A 19,162-nucleotide genomic window follows, 5' to 3' on the forward strand; every position below is an offset into this window, starting at 1 on the left:
AAAATATATAGGGGCATGGCTTCATGGAGGAAGGGGCGTGGCCACAAAATAATACCAATTCATACTACGGTGCACAGTAGTCTCCATTATTCAAATTACGCTGCACGGTAGCACCACTGCACCAGGTAGAGCCCCTTTAACACATTACAGCAGACAGTCCCCCTTTTTACACACTATGGCAGACAGCGTCCCCTTTTTACACATTACGGCAGACAGCGTCCCCATTTTTACACATTACGGCAGACAGCATCCCCTTTTTTACACACTACAGCAGACAGAGTCCCCTTTTTACACATTACAGCAGACAGCGTCCCCTTTTTACACATTACGACAGACAGCGTCCTCCTTTTTACACATTATGGCAGGCAGCGTCCCTTTTTTTACACATTACGGCAGACAGTGTCCCCTTTTTACACATTACGACAGACAGCGTCCCCTTTTTACACATTACAGCAGGCAGCGTCCCCCTTTTTACACATTACGGCAGCCAGTCCCCCTTTTTACACATTACGGCCGACAGCGTCCCCTTTTTACACATTGCGGCAGACAGCGTACCCTTTTTACACATTACGGCAGCCAGTCCCCCTTCTTACACATTGCGGCAGACAGGATAGAGAAATAGACAGAGAGAGAGAGAGAAAGAAATAGAGAGAGAGAGAGAGCGAGAGCGAGAGAGATCCTTACCATCTCTCCCCGCTGGCAGTCAGGCTCCTCGTGGCTCGTGCTGGCAGCTCCGGATGCAGGGGAGAAGGAGGAGGAGGGAGGGGGACTGGAGCCGCAGCAGCGCTATGTAATTGGTAGTAGCGCCCCTCTCCTTCCGTATTGGCTGCCCGGCGCTGCTGTGAATGCTGGGATGAATGAACTGCAGCGCCGGGCAACCAATATGGAAGGAGAGGGGACTGCTGCAGCGGCGCTACTACCAACTACATAGCACTGCTGCGGCTCCAGTCCCCCTCCCTCCTCCTCCTTCTCCGCTGCCTCCGGCGCTACTCTCTCCTCAACAGCACGGCGCACACAGCAGAGGCGGCATGTAATGAGTCAATTTGACTCATTACATGCCGCTGGCTGTTGCGCCCTCAGGGCAACTGCGCTGTGTGCCAGGCACACCTAGTAGTTACGGCCCTGCTGACTATCAAGCTTTCCTTTAATGCATTTAAGAGTCAAAATATCTATCGCTCCTTTCCTACTATTGCTCTCTGAGAGGTTCGTCAATGTTTAGTTCAAGTGACAGGTTAACCTCTGATAGTTAAGACAATGGGGGTCATTCCGACCCGTTCGCACGCAACGGTTCATCGCTGTGGTGTGAACGGGTCGGAAATGCACATGCCCAGCGCCCGCAATGCGCATACGCGTCACTGCCCAGCGACAGCCATCGCCGGGTAACGGCCAGAAGAAAGAAGAAAGTGATCGCTATCCCGATCGCAAGAAGATTGAAAGCGGGGAGGCGTTCCGGGGTGGATACTCACCGTTTTCCGGGTGTGGAGATCCGAACGCAGGCGTGTCCAGGTGTTTGGAGGGCGCTTGTCTGACGTCAATTCCGTAACCTTCATCACTGGATCCATGGCACAGGGTAAGTAACTGCAGGGCTGGTCTTGTTCTTCACAAAACTTTTTTAGCATAGCAGGGCTGCACAAGCGTTCGCAGCCTTGCTATGCTAAAATACAGTCCCCCATAGGCGGCGTCTAGTTGATCGCACGAGCAGCAAAAAGTTGCTACGTGCGATCAACTCGGAAAGACCCCCAATATCCTCTCCTGACTGGAAATAGGTTGGTTAAGTACTTGTATTTGAAATATATATATATATATATATATATATATATATATATATATAAGGGAAATACCACTGACTCATCACAAAATTTCCTGAACCATAAGGCTACACTTTCTTGCCAGTGGCAATTTTAGAGCAGTCCATTATTCAAACAGGGGAGCCACACTCAGTAATGTTTGAAAGTGTTTAGAGGTGGCAGTTGATGTGGATCCCCTATTAAAAATGGAGTGCTCTGCAACTGCCACTGCAAGGAAGTCCAGGAACAGAGCATTGTGTCCTCCCCCCTCTGCGACTTGGTATCGCCAGCACCATGCATTCTTTATAGCCCCGGCTGGGTGGGCTGTCTTAACTCTCCTCTGTGAGAGGGTAATTATCTCACCCCTTTTGACCCCTTTGTGTGTGGAATTTTGAAAAATTCCTTCTTAGTGGGTGCCTACGTCCCAAAAGCAAGCTACTGTCCAAATGTCAAGTTCCTAGTCCTTATGGTTCAGGAGATTTTGTAATGAGTCAGTGGTATTTGCCTTTTATATATACAGATGGAGCCACATTTATCTTGGCTTCTATGCTGCGCCTAGGTGCATCAAGGTTTATTAGCATAAGCCTTTCATCTATTCTTTTCAGCTGCAATACAATACAGAGAGAACAATACAGCAGGGGATTAAGTCTGACTGCTCTGGCTCACTTAATCCTATTAAAGGCCAAGATGAAGATGGCTCTATCTGTATATAGTGCATCCGGAAAGTATTCACAGCGCTTAACTTTTTCCACATTTTCTTATGTTACAGCCTTATTCCAAAATAGAATAAATTCATTTTTTCCCCTCAAAATTCTACACACAATACCCCATAATGACAACGTGAAAAAATTTGTTTTTTTCTTTTTTTGTGTGCAAATTTATTAAAAATAAAATAACTAAGAAATCACACGTACATAAGTATTCACAGCCTTTGCTATGAAGCTCAAAATTGAGCTCAGGTGCATCCTGTTTCCACTGATCATCCTTGAGATGTTTCTATAGCTTAATTGGAGTCCACCTATGATAAATTCAGTTGATTGGACATGATTTGGAAAGGCACACACCTGTCTATATAAGGTCCCACACTTGCACAAACCAAGCATGAAGTCAAAAGAATTGTCTGTAGACCTCCGAGACAGGATTGTCTTGAGGCACAAATCTGGGGAGAGTACAGAAAAATATCTGCTGTTTTGAAGGTCCCAATGAGCACAGTGACCTCCATCATCCGTAAATGGAAGAATTCAGAACCACCAGGACTCTTCCTAGAGCTAGCCGGCCATCTAAACTGAGCGAACGGGGGAGAAGGGCCCTAGTTAGGGAGGTGTCCAAGAACCCGATGGTCAGTCTATCAGAAATACAGCATTCCTCTGTGGAGAGAGGAGAACCTTCCAGAAGGACAACCATCTCTGCAGCAATCCACCAATCAGGCTTGTTTGGTAGTGGCCAGACAGAAGCCACTCCTTAGTAAAAAGCACATGGCAGCCCGCCTAGAGTTTGCCAAAATGCACCTGAAGGACTCTCAGACAATGGGAAACAAAATTCTCAGGTCTGATGAGACAAAGATTGAACTCTTTGGCGTGAACGCCAGGCGTCATGTTTGGAGGAAACCAGGGACTGCTCATCACCAGGCCAATACCATCCCTACAGTGAAGCATGGTGGTGGCAGCATCATGCTGTGGGGATATTTTTCAGCAGCAGGAACTGAGAGACTAGTCAGGATAGAGGGAAAGATTAATGCAGCAATATACAGAGACATACTGGATGAAAACCTGCTCCAGAGCGCTCCTGACCTCAGACTGGGGCGGCGGTTCATCTTTCAGAAGGACAACGAAACTAAGCACACAGCCAAGATATCAAAGGATAATAAAAATAAAAAAACGGCTGGGCAGTGTACCAGGGAAAGAATGAGAGCCGACGTTAAAAATGTTTAATTTATTAACCATAAGCACTGAGTAAAAATAAACAAGTACAATGACAATTAGATATATTGAGTTGTATTATATATATTGAATTATATTGTTAGGCACACCTTGATTGATGCAGGTGTAATAGATATCATAATGAATTGAAGCAACTTAGGTTGGTTAGCTTACTGAAAGTCCGCAGTCACTCACATAAATTACCACTTGTAATTACGCTTGTGGATGATGAATGGCAGAGCGGTCCCGAATATAACACAAAGTTCCCGTCACAGTGCTGTGTAGATGGAATAAGTACCTCTCCTGTGGGCTGGTCTGAAACCGGGCGTCCCCGGTTTTTAGTCCTGCGTTGCCCACTAGTGCTATGCAGCAAGGAGATGTGGGGAGCCGCCGAGCTGATGAGAAGAGTGATAGCCGCCTCCCTAACACACCTTGATCCAGGCATCTACACTAGAAGCAATCTGCCGTGAACTAACGGACTTGTGCACCGCTTTTCTGACCTCCGCAAGCCGCTTACACCAGCACGCGGCTATCACTCTTCTCATCAGCTCGGCGGCTTCCCACATCTCCTTGCTGCATAGCACTAGTGGGCAACGCAGGACTAAAAACCGGGGACACCCTGTTTCGGACCAGCCCACAGGAGAGGTACTTATTCCATCTACACAGCACTGTGACGGGAACGTTGTGTTATATTCGGGACCGCTCTGCCATTCATCATCCACAAGCGTAATTACAAGTGGTAATTTATGTGAGTGACTGCGGACTTTCAGTAAGCTAACCAACCTAAGTTGCTTCAATTCATTATGATATCTATTACACCTGCATCAATCAAGGTGTGCCTTACAATATAATTCAATATATATAATACAACTCAATATATCTAATTGTCATTGTACTTGTTTATTTTTACTCAGTGCTTATGGTTAATAAATTGAAAAATGTTAACGTCGGCTCTCATTCTTTCCCTGGTACACTGCGCAGCCGTTTTTTTTTGTTTTTATTATTCCTTGCTCGACACCCACTTAGTGTTTACGGCCGCGCGATCTATCAGGGGAATTTCCTTTATTATCAAGTCTATTATATAGGCGCTTTTAAGCAGTTATTTGGTTCTTTTTTCTTTAAAGATATCAAAGGAGTGGCTTCAGGACAACTCTGTGAATGTCCTTGAGTGGCCCAGCCAGAGCCCAGACTTGAATCCGGTTGAACATCTCTGAAGAGATCTGAAAATGGCTGTGCACCGACGCTTCTCATCCAACCTGATGGAGCTTAAGAGTTGCTGCAAAGAGGAATGGGCGAAACTACCTAAAGATAGGTGTGACAAGCTTGTGACATCATATCCAAAAAGACTTGAGGCTGCAATTGCTGCCAAAGGTGCATCAACAAAGTATTGAGCAAAGGCTGTGAATACTTATGTATATGTGATTTCTTAGTTTTTTTTTTTTAATACATTTGCAAAAATCTAAAAAAAAACTTTTTTCATGTTGTTATTATGGGGTACTGTGTGTAGAATTTTGAGAGAAAAATAAATTTATTCCAGTTTGGAATAAGGATGTAACATAACAAAATGTGGAAAAAGTGAAGCGCTGTGAATACTTTCCAGATGCACTGTAGATAATAGATAGACAAAGACACATATATGAAAAACACAGTTAATAATAAACCTGGATCCTTTGGAAGATTGATGGAAATGTACTGGGTAATTATACCCAATTAATAAATTTCCATCACCAGTAGGTGCAGGTAATATCTGATACAAAAAAAGTAGCAGTGTGGTTGGATTGTGGTATATTTACTAAAGTGTGGGTTTATAGAAGTGGAGATGCTGCTCATAGCAACCAATCAGATTCTACTTATCAATTACCTAAAACATCAGTACCAAACAAGGTTTTTATGGCACCCCAACAATCCAGGTTTTAAGGATATCCATTTTTAGGAACAGGTGAATTAATTAGTACCTCATTTACGGATATCCCTAAAACCTGGACTGTTGGGGTACCTTAAGGACTGCCTTTGGGAACCACTGTGCTAGATAATTGCTAAGTAGAATCTGATTGGTTGCTATGGGCAACATCTCCACTTCTATAAACCCACAGCTTAGTGAGTATACTCCAATGTCCCAAAAGAGATGGGCAAAATAAAACTATGCAAAGAAAAATTAAACTTAGAATCACACCGATTAAAATAACCACATCCTGTGGGTCATTATAAGGCGGGTACACACTGCCCGACTGTGGAATGCCAGCGACGGATGACTATATCATTGAACGTTATAGCGTTCAACAATATAGTGTGTACACATTGAACGCTATCGTTCAACGATAACATTGATGTGATGTCACCGCCGGTATTCCCAAACATGCAGCTCAGCCCGACATTGACGGGTTGAGCTGTATGTAAGCTCAATATTGGTGATAGCTGAACGGTGAGCGGGAGCGCGCATTGTTCATCGGTCACCAATATTGCCCCCATGCACACTGGGTGATTTCAGCCTAAAAATAAACGATAATGACATTTGTGTCGTTATCGTTTATTTTTTAGGATGAAATCGCCTAGTGTGTACCCCCCTTAAGAACCTAACAGGCTAATAATCTAAGCCAATTGTCCTTAATAGGGATGGTCTGTTATATGAACAGTCTGTTTATTTCAATCTTGAAAAATAGGCTACTAACAGGATAGCTGAGAGGGGGGTGGCAGCCACGGGTACTAGTTACCCTGGCCTGGCACTGTCTGAGGGCTCCAGCAAGCTGCGGAGAATAAATGCCCCCCACCAAGTGCCTAGTATTGTTGTTATTTCTCTTAAGGGGCACGTCTTCCCCTCCATGAATTTGGTGGCGCCCACTGTCTCTCCGAGCCTCACCATTTGTTTCAGCTGCCCTGGTTAGTACAGCTGTGGGTAAGCCCACTGTCTTTTGTATGCACACTAGTTGGCGTGAACATGGGCAGATGTACTAACTCATGGGGCAGTATTCAATTCTTTTCACCCCCTTCCACGGGATCCGGTCTGAAGATCGACAGTGTCTAGGTCGACAATGTTTAGGTCGACTACTATAGGTCGACAGTCACTAGGTCGACATGGATGGAAGGTCGACAGGGTTTCTAGGTCGACATGTGCTAGGTCGACAGGTCTAAAGGTCGACATGAGTTTTTCACATTTTTTTTCTTTTTTTGAATTTTTTCATACTTAACGATCCACGTGGACTACGATTGGAACGGTAAAGTGTGCCGAGCGAAGCGGTAGCGGAGCGAAGGCACCATGCCCAAAGCATGGCGAGCGAAGCGAGCCATGCGAGGGGACGCGGTGCACTAATTTGGGATCCCGGTCACTCTACGAAGAAAACGACACCAAAAATAAATAAATCCTCATGTCGACCTTTAGACCTGTCGACCTAGCACATGTCGACCTAGAAACCCTGTCGACCTTCCATCCATGTCGACCTAGTGACTGTCGACCTATAGTGGTCGACCTAAACATTGTCGACCTAGACACTGTCGATTTGATGAACCACACCCCCCTTCCACACCTGCTCTGTTTCTGCTGACGGGAGTGGTATCATCATTTCAACTCACTACCCCTGGGGTAGCGAGGGCTCCCAACCCTTTACGCAGCTAAACCTGATTACTATGGGTGCAATATCCGCAATAACGGGGATCACTTTAGAAAGAAGATTGGGCGGGCTATATCATTTGAATACCACCCATGGAGTGTGATAACGTGGAGAGAGATAGAAGCATCAGCCAATACACTCCCTAACTGCCATGTTACAGACTATGGGGCAGATGTATTACCTGGAGAAGGTATAAGGAAGTGATAAACCAGTGATATGTGCAAGGTGATAAAGGCAGCAGCCAATCAGATCCTAACTGTTAATTTACATATTGGAGCTGATTGGCTGCTGCCTTTATCATCTTGCACATATCACTGGTTTATCACTTCCTTACGCCTTCTCCAGGTTAATACATCTGCCCCTGTGTTTGAAAAATTAGTACATCTTAGTTCATCTGCCCCTTGGAGAGAGTTAAAGTGGAGTGAGAGAGAGAAAGTACTAGCCAATTAACTCCTGTGATTTTTCAAATGTATAGCCTGTAGTATGGCAGTTAGGAGCTGATTGGTGGTTACTTTATCTCTCTCCAATGCTTATTACATTTGATGCTGCAAATTAAAAATGATTGTTTTATTTACACCGCTAGTGAGTATTAATCAATGATTAAGGTCTGTCTTTAAGTGATACAAGCAGCGCTCCCAATTTCTCTGTTTTGCTTATTACATCTGCCCCTTTCTCTCGCTTTGGCGGAGATATAGCGCGGAGAGACATTTTATTAACATGGCACTCCAAGAAAAAAGTTTGGATTCCCCTGGTCTACAAGCATTGTACCTTGTATGGTGCCATATTTTCTTCATTGGTAGAATTTGGAACAAAATTCTTTTATATTTTTTTTATTTTATTGAATCATTTTCTCCATACCATGAGTAGTATGCTTACTAAATTTGGTGGCATTCTGACTATTAGTTTAAGCTGCAGATTCTGTATATCTGAATGGGGAAACTATGTTTAGCAATATAGTTAAGAGATAGATAGATAGATAAATAGATAGATAGATAGATAGATAGATAGATAGATAGATAGATAGATAGATAGATAGATAGATAGATAGATAGATAGATAGATAGACAGACAATGTATCATCAGGCACATAATAGATACATTTAGATAGATATGCGCAAGAGGGTGTGGATCATTAGATCGATACTGTCTAGGTCGACAATGTTTAGGTCGACCACTATAGGTCGAGTCACTAGGTCGACAGGGTTTCTAGGTTGACATGTGCTAGGTCGACAGTGCAAAAGGTCGACGTGCGTTTTTCTTTTTTTTGGTGTCGTTTTCTTCGTAGAGTGACCGGGAACCCCAATTAGTGCACCTTGTCCCCCTCGCATGGCTCGCTTCACTCGCCATGCTTCGAGCAAGGTGCCTTGCTCCGCTACCACTTCGCTCGGCATAGATTACCGTTCCAATCGTAGTCCACGTGGATCGTTAAGTATGAAAAAGTTCAAAAAAATAAAAACAAATGTGAAAAACTCATGTCGACCTTTTGACCTGTCGACCTAGAAACCCTGTCGACCTTCCAACCTTGTCAACCTAGTGACTGTCGACCTATAGTGGTCGACCTAAACATTGTCGACCTAGACAGTGTTGATTTTCAGACCGGATCCCGCGCAAGATAGATGGTGTGCTAGACATATATGGCATTGATATATATATATATATATATATATATATATATGTAAACATTTCAGTGTACTAATTATCTATCTATCTATCTATCTATCTATCATAATTGCTACGAGGGGTTGGGCATAATGAAGCCAAGTTCAGGCGAGGCAGGCAGTGATCTGGATCATAGGACTAGGGCGGTGATTCAGATCTGATCGCTGCTGTGTGTTTTCGCACAGTGGGCGATCAGGTACTAACTGCGGATGCAGCGCAATGCGTACGTGCGTCGGACAACAATAAAGGGCATCGCTGGTCAGCGACGGGATGGTGCGAAAAATCTGATCGTACGGGCATTCGCAAGGAGATTGACAGAAGGAAGCTGTTTGTGGGTAGTAACTGACTGTATACTGGGAGTGTCCGGAAAAACGCAGGCGTTCCCAAGCGGTTTCAGAGAGTGTGTCTGACATCAGCTCTGGCCTCGATCAGCCTGATGTGATCGCACTATAGCCAAGTCCTGGGCTGCACAGAGACTGCACAAAGTGGATTTTAGCAGCTCAGCTACACTTGCGATCGCACACTGTAACGGCGCATATACACTCCCCCTGGAGGAGGCGACTATCTGAACGCAGGACAGTAAAATTAGCAGCCCAGCGATCAGATCTGAATGACCCCCTAGGTCCTGAAAGACAGACAGCACCTAGATAGATAGATAGATAGATAGATAGATAGATAGATAGATAGATAGATAGATAGATAGATAGATAGATATTAAACAAACATGAGATAGATAGATAGATAGATAGATAGATAGATAGATAGATAGATAGATAGATAGATAGATAGATAGACAAACATGAGATAGATAGATAGATAGATAGATAGATAGATAGATAGATAGATAGATAGATAGATAGATAGATAGATATTAAACAAACATGATATAGCTAGGTAGATAGATAGATAGATAGATAGATAGATAGATAGATAGATAGATAGATAGATAGATAGATAGATAGATAGATAGATATTAAACAAACATGAGATAGATAGATAGATAGATAGATAGATAGATAGATAGATAGATAGATAGATAGATACTAGAGAAACATAAGATCGATAGACAGACAGATAGATAGATAGATAGATAGATAGATAGATAGATAGATAGATATTAGACAAACATGATATAGATAGATAGATAGATAGATAGATAGATAGATAGATAGATAGATAGATAGATAGATAGATAGATAGATAGATAGATATTAAACAAACATGAGATAGATAGATAGATAGATAGACAGATAGACAGATAGATAGATTAGACAAACATGATATAGGTAGATAGATAGATAGATAGATAGATAGATAGATAGATAGATAGATAGATAGATAGATAGATAGATAGATATTAGACAAACATGATATAGATAGATAGATAGATAGATAGATAGATAGATAGATAGATAGATAGATAGATATTAAACAAACATGAGATAGATAGACAGATAGATAGATAGATAGATAGATAGATAGATAGATTAGACAAACATGATATAGGTAGGTAGATAGATAGATAGATAGATAGATAGATAGATAGATAGATAGATAGATAGATAGATAGACAAACATGAGATAGATAGATAGATAGATAGATAGATAGATAGATAGATAGATAGATAGATATTAAACAAACATGATATAGCTAGGTAGATAAATAGATAGATAGATAGATAGATATTAAACAAACATGAGATAGATAGATAGACAGATAGATAGATAGATAGATAGATAGATAGATAGATAGATAGATAGATAGATAGATAGATAGATAGATAGATACTAGAGAAACATAAGATCGATAGATAGATAGATAGATAGATAGATAGATAGATAGATAGATAGATAGATAGATAGATAGACAAACATGATATAGATAGATAGATAGATAGATAGATAGATAGATAGATAGACAAACATGAGATAGATAGATAGATAGATAGATAGATAGATAGATAGATAGATAGATAGATAGATAGATAGATATTAAACAAACATGATATAGCTAGGTAGATAGATAGATAGATAGATAGATAGATAGATAGATAGATAGATAGATAGATAGATAGATAGATATTAGACAAACATGATATAGATAGATAGATAGATAGATAGATAGATAGATAGATAGATATTAGACAAACATGATATAGATAGATAGATAGATAGATAGATAGATAGATAGATAGATAGATAGATAGATATTAAACAAACATGAGAGAGAGAGATAGATAGATAGATAGATAGATAGATAGATAGATAGATAGATAGATAGATAATTAGACAAACATGAGATAGATAGATAGATAGATAGATAGATAGATAGATAGATAGATAGATAGATAGATACTGTAGATAGATAGAGTATTGTACATACATAAACACACACTAATAGACATCTATACAATGATGTAGTCATATGAAAGGCTAGTTTTCCTATTTCCTTCCTATTCACTGTGACTGTTGAGGTGGCCCAGCCGTGCTGTGTCTGGTGGCCAGCAGCCCCTCTTCCTGTGTGAGGAAGTCCTGTCCAGTCTGGCCTCAGTAGAAAGTGGATTGCAAGTGATGCAGCAGCAGAGAGAGAGCCCAGGTGTCAGACACTCTGCATTGTCAGCCTACCCGGATCAAAGGGACAGTCAGACAGCCAGCACTTCAAAAGCATTAGGTGAGGTGGAGCCAGGGACCCCCGGGGTCGGCTAGCTAGAGGAGGGGGTTCGGCTGCTGAGCTATAAGACCCAGAGCTGCGCAGCAGGTACAGGACAGTGCGATACACAGGCAACTGGCCTCACCATGGAGAATATACTGAGATCTGCATTCTTCTCCAGCAGGGACCAGCAAGCAGCACTCTGCACCAGTAAGGACAATGTGACGGCCACAGGTAGGTGCACAGGTGGCACAGCAGGACACCCTTCCAGAACTCCCCACCCCCAGAAATATATATTTTTATAGTAACTCTGCTAGTAATTATACATTGCAGTGATCTCATCATTAGTAATGCAGCAGTAATATATTAAGCATCAATGGCTTGTGTCCTTATAGTTTCTCTAGTGCGGACCTACTGTAGTGCGGCCCTGAGTATACAGTAAGTGCACAGTGCACCTGCATCCCCATTCTGGAGATCCCATGTGCAACTTGTAGTGCAGACAGAACTCAAGGATTGGGGTCAGCACCTGTAGGACGATGAGTGCAGTTTAGCAACAGAGTAAATTTAGTAATAGAATAAATGCAATATAAAAGTCTTATCGTTAATGATCGCTGTAAATTAATGTTCCACTAATCTGAATGCCTAATATAATACTTTATACAATAGGTTTTGTAACACAGTGAATGGAAGGAAACGTTTGCAGTAATTCATGATATTGCCGTCAGAGTCGGAGGAACATATACCTGATATGTCTGTTGTATGTCATTCTCAGGGTCGGGAGCACAAGGTAAGCCAGATGCAGGGAACGGGACCCCTAGCCAGAGGAAGCGTAAGAGGACCCTATACAGCAAGTGGCAGCAGGTGGAGCTAGAGAGCGTCTTTGAAGTCATCCCTTACCCAGACATCAGCACCAGGGAGCACCTGGCCAAGATCATCAGGCTCCCCGAGTCTAAGGTCCAGGTACAGAAGTGAATCAGGGCAGTGCACAATGGATAGAAGACAATGCATTTCTCTGTAACCATTGCTGCTTTCCCACCGTTCTCATGCAGTATGCAGCAATTAGAGGCTTCGCATGCTAATCTCACCCCACTGATAGCACATAGCAGCTCCTGCACCTGTTGCTGAGGGCTGTGCATGGAACACAGGGACCTTCAGAGTTTTTATTTTATTTGGTCTACTCTAAAGTTTGTAGTTGTTAGTATCTTTTTAAAACCATAACATGTAGGTTGATTGCTGCGTTCCTGAATGTCAGGCAGATACTGTGGCCTGTTCTTATTCAGTGATGGGAGTTAACATAAAAAAGGACCAATTTGGGGCATGTTTTTCAATCATGTATGGTAAATAAAAGATTTGGTATGATTTAACGAGTAGGGGGATCTATGGTAAAATTTTAATAAGGGGGAAGGAGTCTGATTTTTTGTGTGATTTTCAATGAGGGAGTATGGGTATGTATATATATGTATGTATATATAATATATGTAGAAAGAATAGAGGCGGCACTCACACAGACTTTTGCAGGTGTAGAAAGGTCAGTTTAATATACCGACATGTTTCGGGGACTTGCCCCGTCCTCAGGGCCCTGAGGACGGGGCAAGTCCCCGAAACATGTCGGTATATTAAACTGACCTTTCTACACCTGCAAAAGTCTGTGTGAGTGCCGCCTCTATTCTTTCTACATGCATACGAGGTAATACCTCTGGGAGGGCACCGCAGCGTCTACATCTCTATAGAGGAGTGCCGGGACCTTCTGTGCATATATATATATATATATATATATATATATATAATTTTTTATTTTATTTTATTTTTATTTTTTTCCTCCCTACGAAACCTGACCAGCATGGATTAATGTGAATGTCATAATATGCTACTGCTAATTCGTGTGGTTCTGCAACGTCTCCCATGTTTGTTAGGAAGAATGCTGATATGCATAATTATGTGGGTCATTATAAGAGCTTTAGATCAGTAGTCCTTAAGGACAGTCCAGGTTTTAAGAATATCCATGGCTCAGCACATATGGTTAAGTGAAAGTGACTGAGGTACTTTTAATTAAATCATATGTGGCCAAGCATGGATATACTTAAAACCTGGACAGTTAGGGTCCTTGAGTACTGAGTTTGGTAACCACTGCTGTAGATTAAAAACAAATCCTTGGGTAGGGTTACCACTTCATCCCTTTAATTCTGGTCACATATTAATTACACAGGTTCTGTGGCTGATTAAAACCAGGTGAAATGGATTCTTGAAGTCAGCCAGCCACAGAACCTGTGTAATTAATATGTGTCCAGAAATAAAGGGATGAGGTGGTAACCCTATCCTTGGGACGGAGATATGACGTAAGAATGCTGCATTACAATTAGTCCAAATGCAGGGCAGTATTTATTATCATGCAAATATGCATTTTCTGTAAAAGCAATGTAGTCTGGTGGTATGTATGTCATTTAACTGAACTTTTAATCTAGACAGTACTAACTCTTAACTCTATCATTAATAAGCTTCATTAACTCAAATTTATCTATTCATAAAAAATAATAATAATAATTGAATGTACCAGACATACAATCTGCTATTGTAGGTCATATTGGAATAGAATGCAGCTATAGGTTTTAAACCAGTTTCAGGTTTTATTGAATCTTTAGAACTCTCACCACTAAATCCAGGTTTGCCTCCTTCCTGCTTACTTTTAACAAACACATTTGCTTGCAGAAAATTTGATGAATTCTTATATTCTAATGAAATGTTACCTTTTACTAAGCATTGTGCAAACCTGCCTACCAAAAATGCAATTTTCCAGTTGGTTTCAACATTTATTTCTTGTAATCGAAACAACAAGGTTATCTTTCTACTGACAGGTGTGGTTCCAGAACCGCAGGGCTCGGAAAAACAAGAGCGGCAAGTTGGACAAATCACTTTACAGGAGAGGCTCTACATGTCATCCTGCTCATCTTTTCCTGAGGGCTGCTTCCCCATCACATTGCTATAATCAAAGGGATCGCCTGATTACCATGTCTTTACCTACAAACCAGCCAATGACCCATGGGCACAATGATCAGCAGATAACTGCCATGCAGCAAGCGGGGCACTCAGCCTTTTATCAGGCGTCTCCTCCAATTTCTCAGCAGTACCTGGGAGAGGAGACATATCAGTGTGCCTACTGGCACCAGGATCCACAGTGGCAGAATGTCACCTCCAGCACTATCAGTGCTACAAGCCCAGAATATGGCTGTCAGGCTACCTGGTATGACACACAGCTGAATGATTTGGAGCAAGTCATTATGCCATCCCATGGTCCATATTGGGAGTTATTCCCCCATACTATGAGTGAGAAAGGATCTCAGACCTCTCTCGGATATATATCTGATGTGATTTATAATGCTGCCTTACTTACTAACCTGGGGGATGTCTAGGTCTCCCCCCAAATGTAGATAGAGACACCAGCTCTCCGCACATTTGTGGACATTTGATTTTACCCAGTTCTGAAACATGTTTGAGATCATTGGGATAATGAACTCTAACTGGATGATGAATCCCAGTAGACACCTGACATGGTATCGCCTCGCATTTGCTGATGTCTGGAACAAAGGTTTCAGTGGTCATGAACTTTTATTTTTCCAAGTGGAGTTAACACTGTCTTGCAGCTTTGTTTTTTTCCTGTTTTAATATAAAAAAATATATAAAAAAGGGCAAAAGTCATATAAATCAAATAAAAAGTATATAAGATAACAAAAATATAAAAAATGCAACTTTTTTTTGCAAGTGGTATTATTTGTTACAGTCATTGGCTAGACGTGCATTTATATTTCCTTAGAAAATGAAGGTGAATGATTAGCTTTCGACTGGTAGCATGGGGGTCTATGTACTATGCCTTGGAGAGAGATAAAGTGGATGGAGATAAAATACCAACCAACTAGCACCTAACTGTCATTGTATGTAGATGTATGAAGCAGTGGAGAAGTGAGCCAGTGGAGATGTTGCCTATGGAAACCACAGCAACCAAACAGCTGCTACATATAATTTTATAGAATGCACTTGATAAATGTTACTTCAAAGTTGATTGGTTGCCATGGGCACCTTCTCCACACTTTTCACTGCTTCATACATTTCCCCCACAGCCTGTAACATAGGTAACATGGCAGTTAGGAGCTGATTGGCTGGTACTTTATTTCTGTCCACTTAATCTTTCTCCAAGGCTTAGTAAATAGACCCCTTTATCTCCGTCCACTTTGATCTCTTAAAATGCCCAAACAAGCTGCAGTTTTGACAGCTGGCTAGTATGAATTGTCTGCTAATCACAGAACATGGGAGCCCAAAAGGACATCGAATCCTGAGGAACATCTGATTAGGATCTATCAGATATCAGTTTTAATGAACACTAATTTCATCTGACTGTGCATTTGGTCTTGGTTTTATTAAGTGCCACATAGTCCTGGGACTGAAAATGATCATGGACCTATTGTGAGAAGGGGAGGAGGTGTGACCAGTGATGTGTGGGTGTGGCCAGTGACATGTGAACATGTACACCCCCTACACCATCAGCCCGTGTGTCCCTAAATACGTAACAGTAATAAAATTGTGTCATTTTGGGAGGAAAATAGAATTACAATTTTAATACTTTATGGGCATTTTTTTATGTGGAGGCCTGTGGCTATAATCCCATCCGCCCCATTGTTAATCTGGTCCTGCATGTGGTACGGATGGTGTAATGGTTAGAATTACTGCATCGCAGCACTGAGGTCATGGGTTCGATTTCCACCACGGCCCTAACTGTGTGGAGTTTGTATATTCTCCCCACACTTGCAGGTTAATTGCCTCTGACAAAAAAAACTAAACAAAAAACCCTAGTATGTAAGTATGTGTATGTACATGGGGCAGACTAGATGGGCCGTCAAGATTCTCTTTTTCCATCCTCCAACCATGCCTGGATACACACTGAGGGGTGTATTCAATTCTTTTCGGAAACTGCCGTCTTGTCAGAAAGACAGCAGTTTCCGACTTTTTTAGGTCGGAAGGGGTTCCAATTTATTCAATCCTGTCTCAGATTTTCCGACAAGTCAGGAATTCCGACTTGTCGGAAAACATGTGGATCCGCGGCTATTCCGCCGATCTACGTGTTTCCCAGCAGGTTTTGGCCCCGTTTCCAACTATGTCAATCCACTTTAATAAAAGTCGGATTGGCATTGTCGTGAACATGGTTCGGATGGTCGTTCGGATAAATTGGTTAAATCAAACGGATTTAACCAATTTGTCTGAATGACCATTTTTGTCTGTTTTCCAGTATTTGGGAGCAAATGGTCAATTGTCATTTGTTCCCATACATTACCAGATTTTCATTCCAATCAGAAAGATTGGACAGATAATCTTATTCTGGGTACACACTGGCTGATATATCGTCCGTTCAATTGAATGGCTGATATATCGATGGTCCGTCAGTCAGTGTGTACCAGCGATATGTCTGTGAACGCCGTCGTTCTCAGACATATTGCGTCGGCTCTGCAGCACAGCTGATGGGCGATATATCTTTGGATATATCGACGCATCGTGCTGTGTGTACGGGTGGTCAGCCGACCGCCCCGTGCACTTGCTGCATGAGCCGGCGCTGATTGACAGCGCAACTGGGCAGGCGCATGTAAATGCCCGCCCAGTTTGTGACCGCCACGTCAGTCACAACAGATCGGACAGTGTGTATACACAACACACTTCCCGATCTGGCTATAGCTATATCTGCAGATCCATTGATCTGCAGATATATTTTCCAGTGTGTATCCACCTAGAGAGTGCCCAATCAGATCTGAACAGCTGAATGAATCAGATTTGGCCATGCTATAGGACAGTGCTTCTCAAATCCACTCATCGGGACACACTAATGCGCCCTACACACTTGCCGTGCGGGCGATATGAACGATCTCGTTCAGTAATGAACAAGAAATTGTTCATAGTGCTCCGTGTGTATGCACCAACGATGAACGATGCGCAGCCCCGCGGTCGATCATCGTTGGTTATCCGTCGCTTTGCAATGCAAGTCAATTTGGATGATGATCGATTATCATTCAGGTCGATCATCATCAAAATTTAATGCATCAGCAAGTGTGTAGGGCCCTTAAAAGTGCATGGTTTCCATATCTCCTTTCTGGAGCACAGGTGAATTCATTACTGAGCGACACATTTTAAAAGATCCACAAGTGGTTCTAATTATTTCACTTGTGATTCTGTTAGGAGACCTGGAAAACATGCAGCTGTCCACACATCTAAAGATTATGGTTGCATGAAAATCTGGTAATGTATGGGAGCAAACGACAATAGACCAATTGCTCCCAAACGCCAGATTACACACAATATAAATACATTCAAACAAGTTGGGTAAATCACACGGATTTAACCAACTTGTCTGAAAAAACGTTTTTGTCTGTTTTCCTGAACAAACTGACAATTGACTTTTGCTCACATACATTACCAGATTTTCATTCCAACCAGCCATCTAGTTGAAAAATGTAGATGTGTTGGCAGCCTTAGGCTGTGTACACATCAAAACGATGTGGTTCCCGGCTGATGGGATGACCGATGTAATGATACATCGGTCGTCCATACACACTGAACGATATATCGCGTGGCTGTACAATGTATTGTTCACGGAAACCGTTAGAATGCATGCCTTCACCTGCCACTGCAGAAAATCAGATGTGGCGACTTCACTGATGAACCGCAGAAGAATTCAATCGCGGGTACACATTAGACAATGTGCCCGATATAGGGGGTAATTCTGAGTTGATCGCAGAAGCAAGTTTGTTAGCAATTGGGCAAAACCATGTGCACTGCAGGGGAGGCAGATATAACATTTGCAGAGAGAGTTAGATTTGGGTGGGTTATTTCGTTTCTGTGCAGGGTAAATACTGGCTGCTTTATTTTTACACTGCAATTTAAATTGCAGTTTGAATACACCCCACCCAAATCTAACGCTCTCTGCACGTTATATCTGTCCCCCCTGCAGTGCACATGGTTTTGCCCAACTGCTAACAAATTTGCTGCTGCGATGAACTCAGAATTAGGCCCATAATGTCCCGATAGGCGAAGGAACGATATATTGGACAATATATCGCCTGATGTGTAACCAGCTTAATTGTGTCCCAAGGACTGGATTTGAGAAGCACTACCTTTGGAAACGGTTATAAAAACTAAAACTAAATCTCGCTAGCATGCATGGTCATTTGCACACTTGTAATCATTTTAGCTGTGTGTATGAAGATGCAAAATGTTGCCCACATGCAATTCAAGGTCAACACCAACATGTGTATTGCAGGTCAAAGTTTCCAGACAGTAAACATCCCTTACTAAAGACCATGGGGGATTTTTACTACCATAGGTGCAAGCCTGCGTGGCGCATATCTCACAATAATCACACATTTGTTACCAGTACCCCTTACACTAATTTGATTACTGCTAACTGCTACTTTGTTACTACCAGTTACAGCCAAGGGCATAACTAGACATTTGTGGGTCCCATAGTAAAAATGTTCTAAGGTACCACACATATAAATTTGCAATAAT

At 42.1% G+C, this 19,162-nt stretch overlaps 1 protein-coding gene across 1 annotated transcript; it reads left to right on the plus strand.

Moving 5' to 3' along the window:
- Positions 1-11,766: 11,766 nt before the first annotated feature.
- On the plus strand, positions 11,767-15,490 carry SEBOX (SEBOX homeobox). The gene is made up of 3 exons (XM_063953484.1): positions 11,767-11,854; positions 12,393-12,580; positions 14,473-15,490. Exons 1-3 carry the CDS (start codon positions 11,767-11,769, stop codon positions 15,025-15,027), a joined length of 831 nt encoding a protein of 276 aa, XP_063809554.1. The 3' UTR covers positions 15,028-15,490.
- Positions 15,491-19,162: the final 3,672 nt, after the last annotated feature.

The sequence above is a fragment of the Pseudophryne corroboree genome, chromosome 2, assembly GCF_028390025.1.
Source record: "Pseudophryne corroboree isolate aPseCor3 chromosome 2, aPseCor3.hap2, whole genome shotgun sequence".
Lineage (NCBI taxonomy): Eukaryota > Metazoa > Chordata > Amphibia > Anura > Myobatrachidae > Pseudophryne > Pseudophryne corroboree.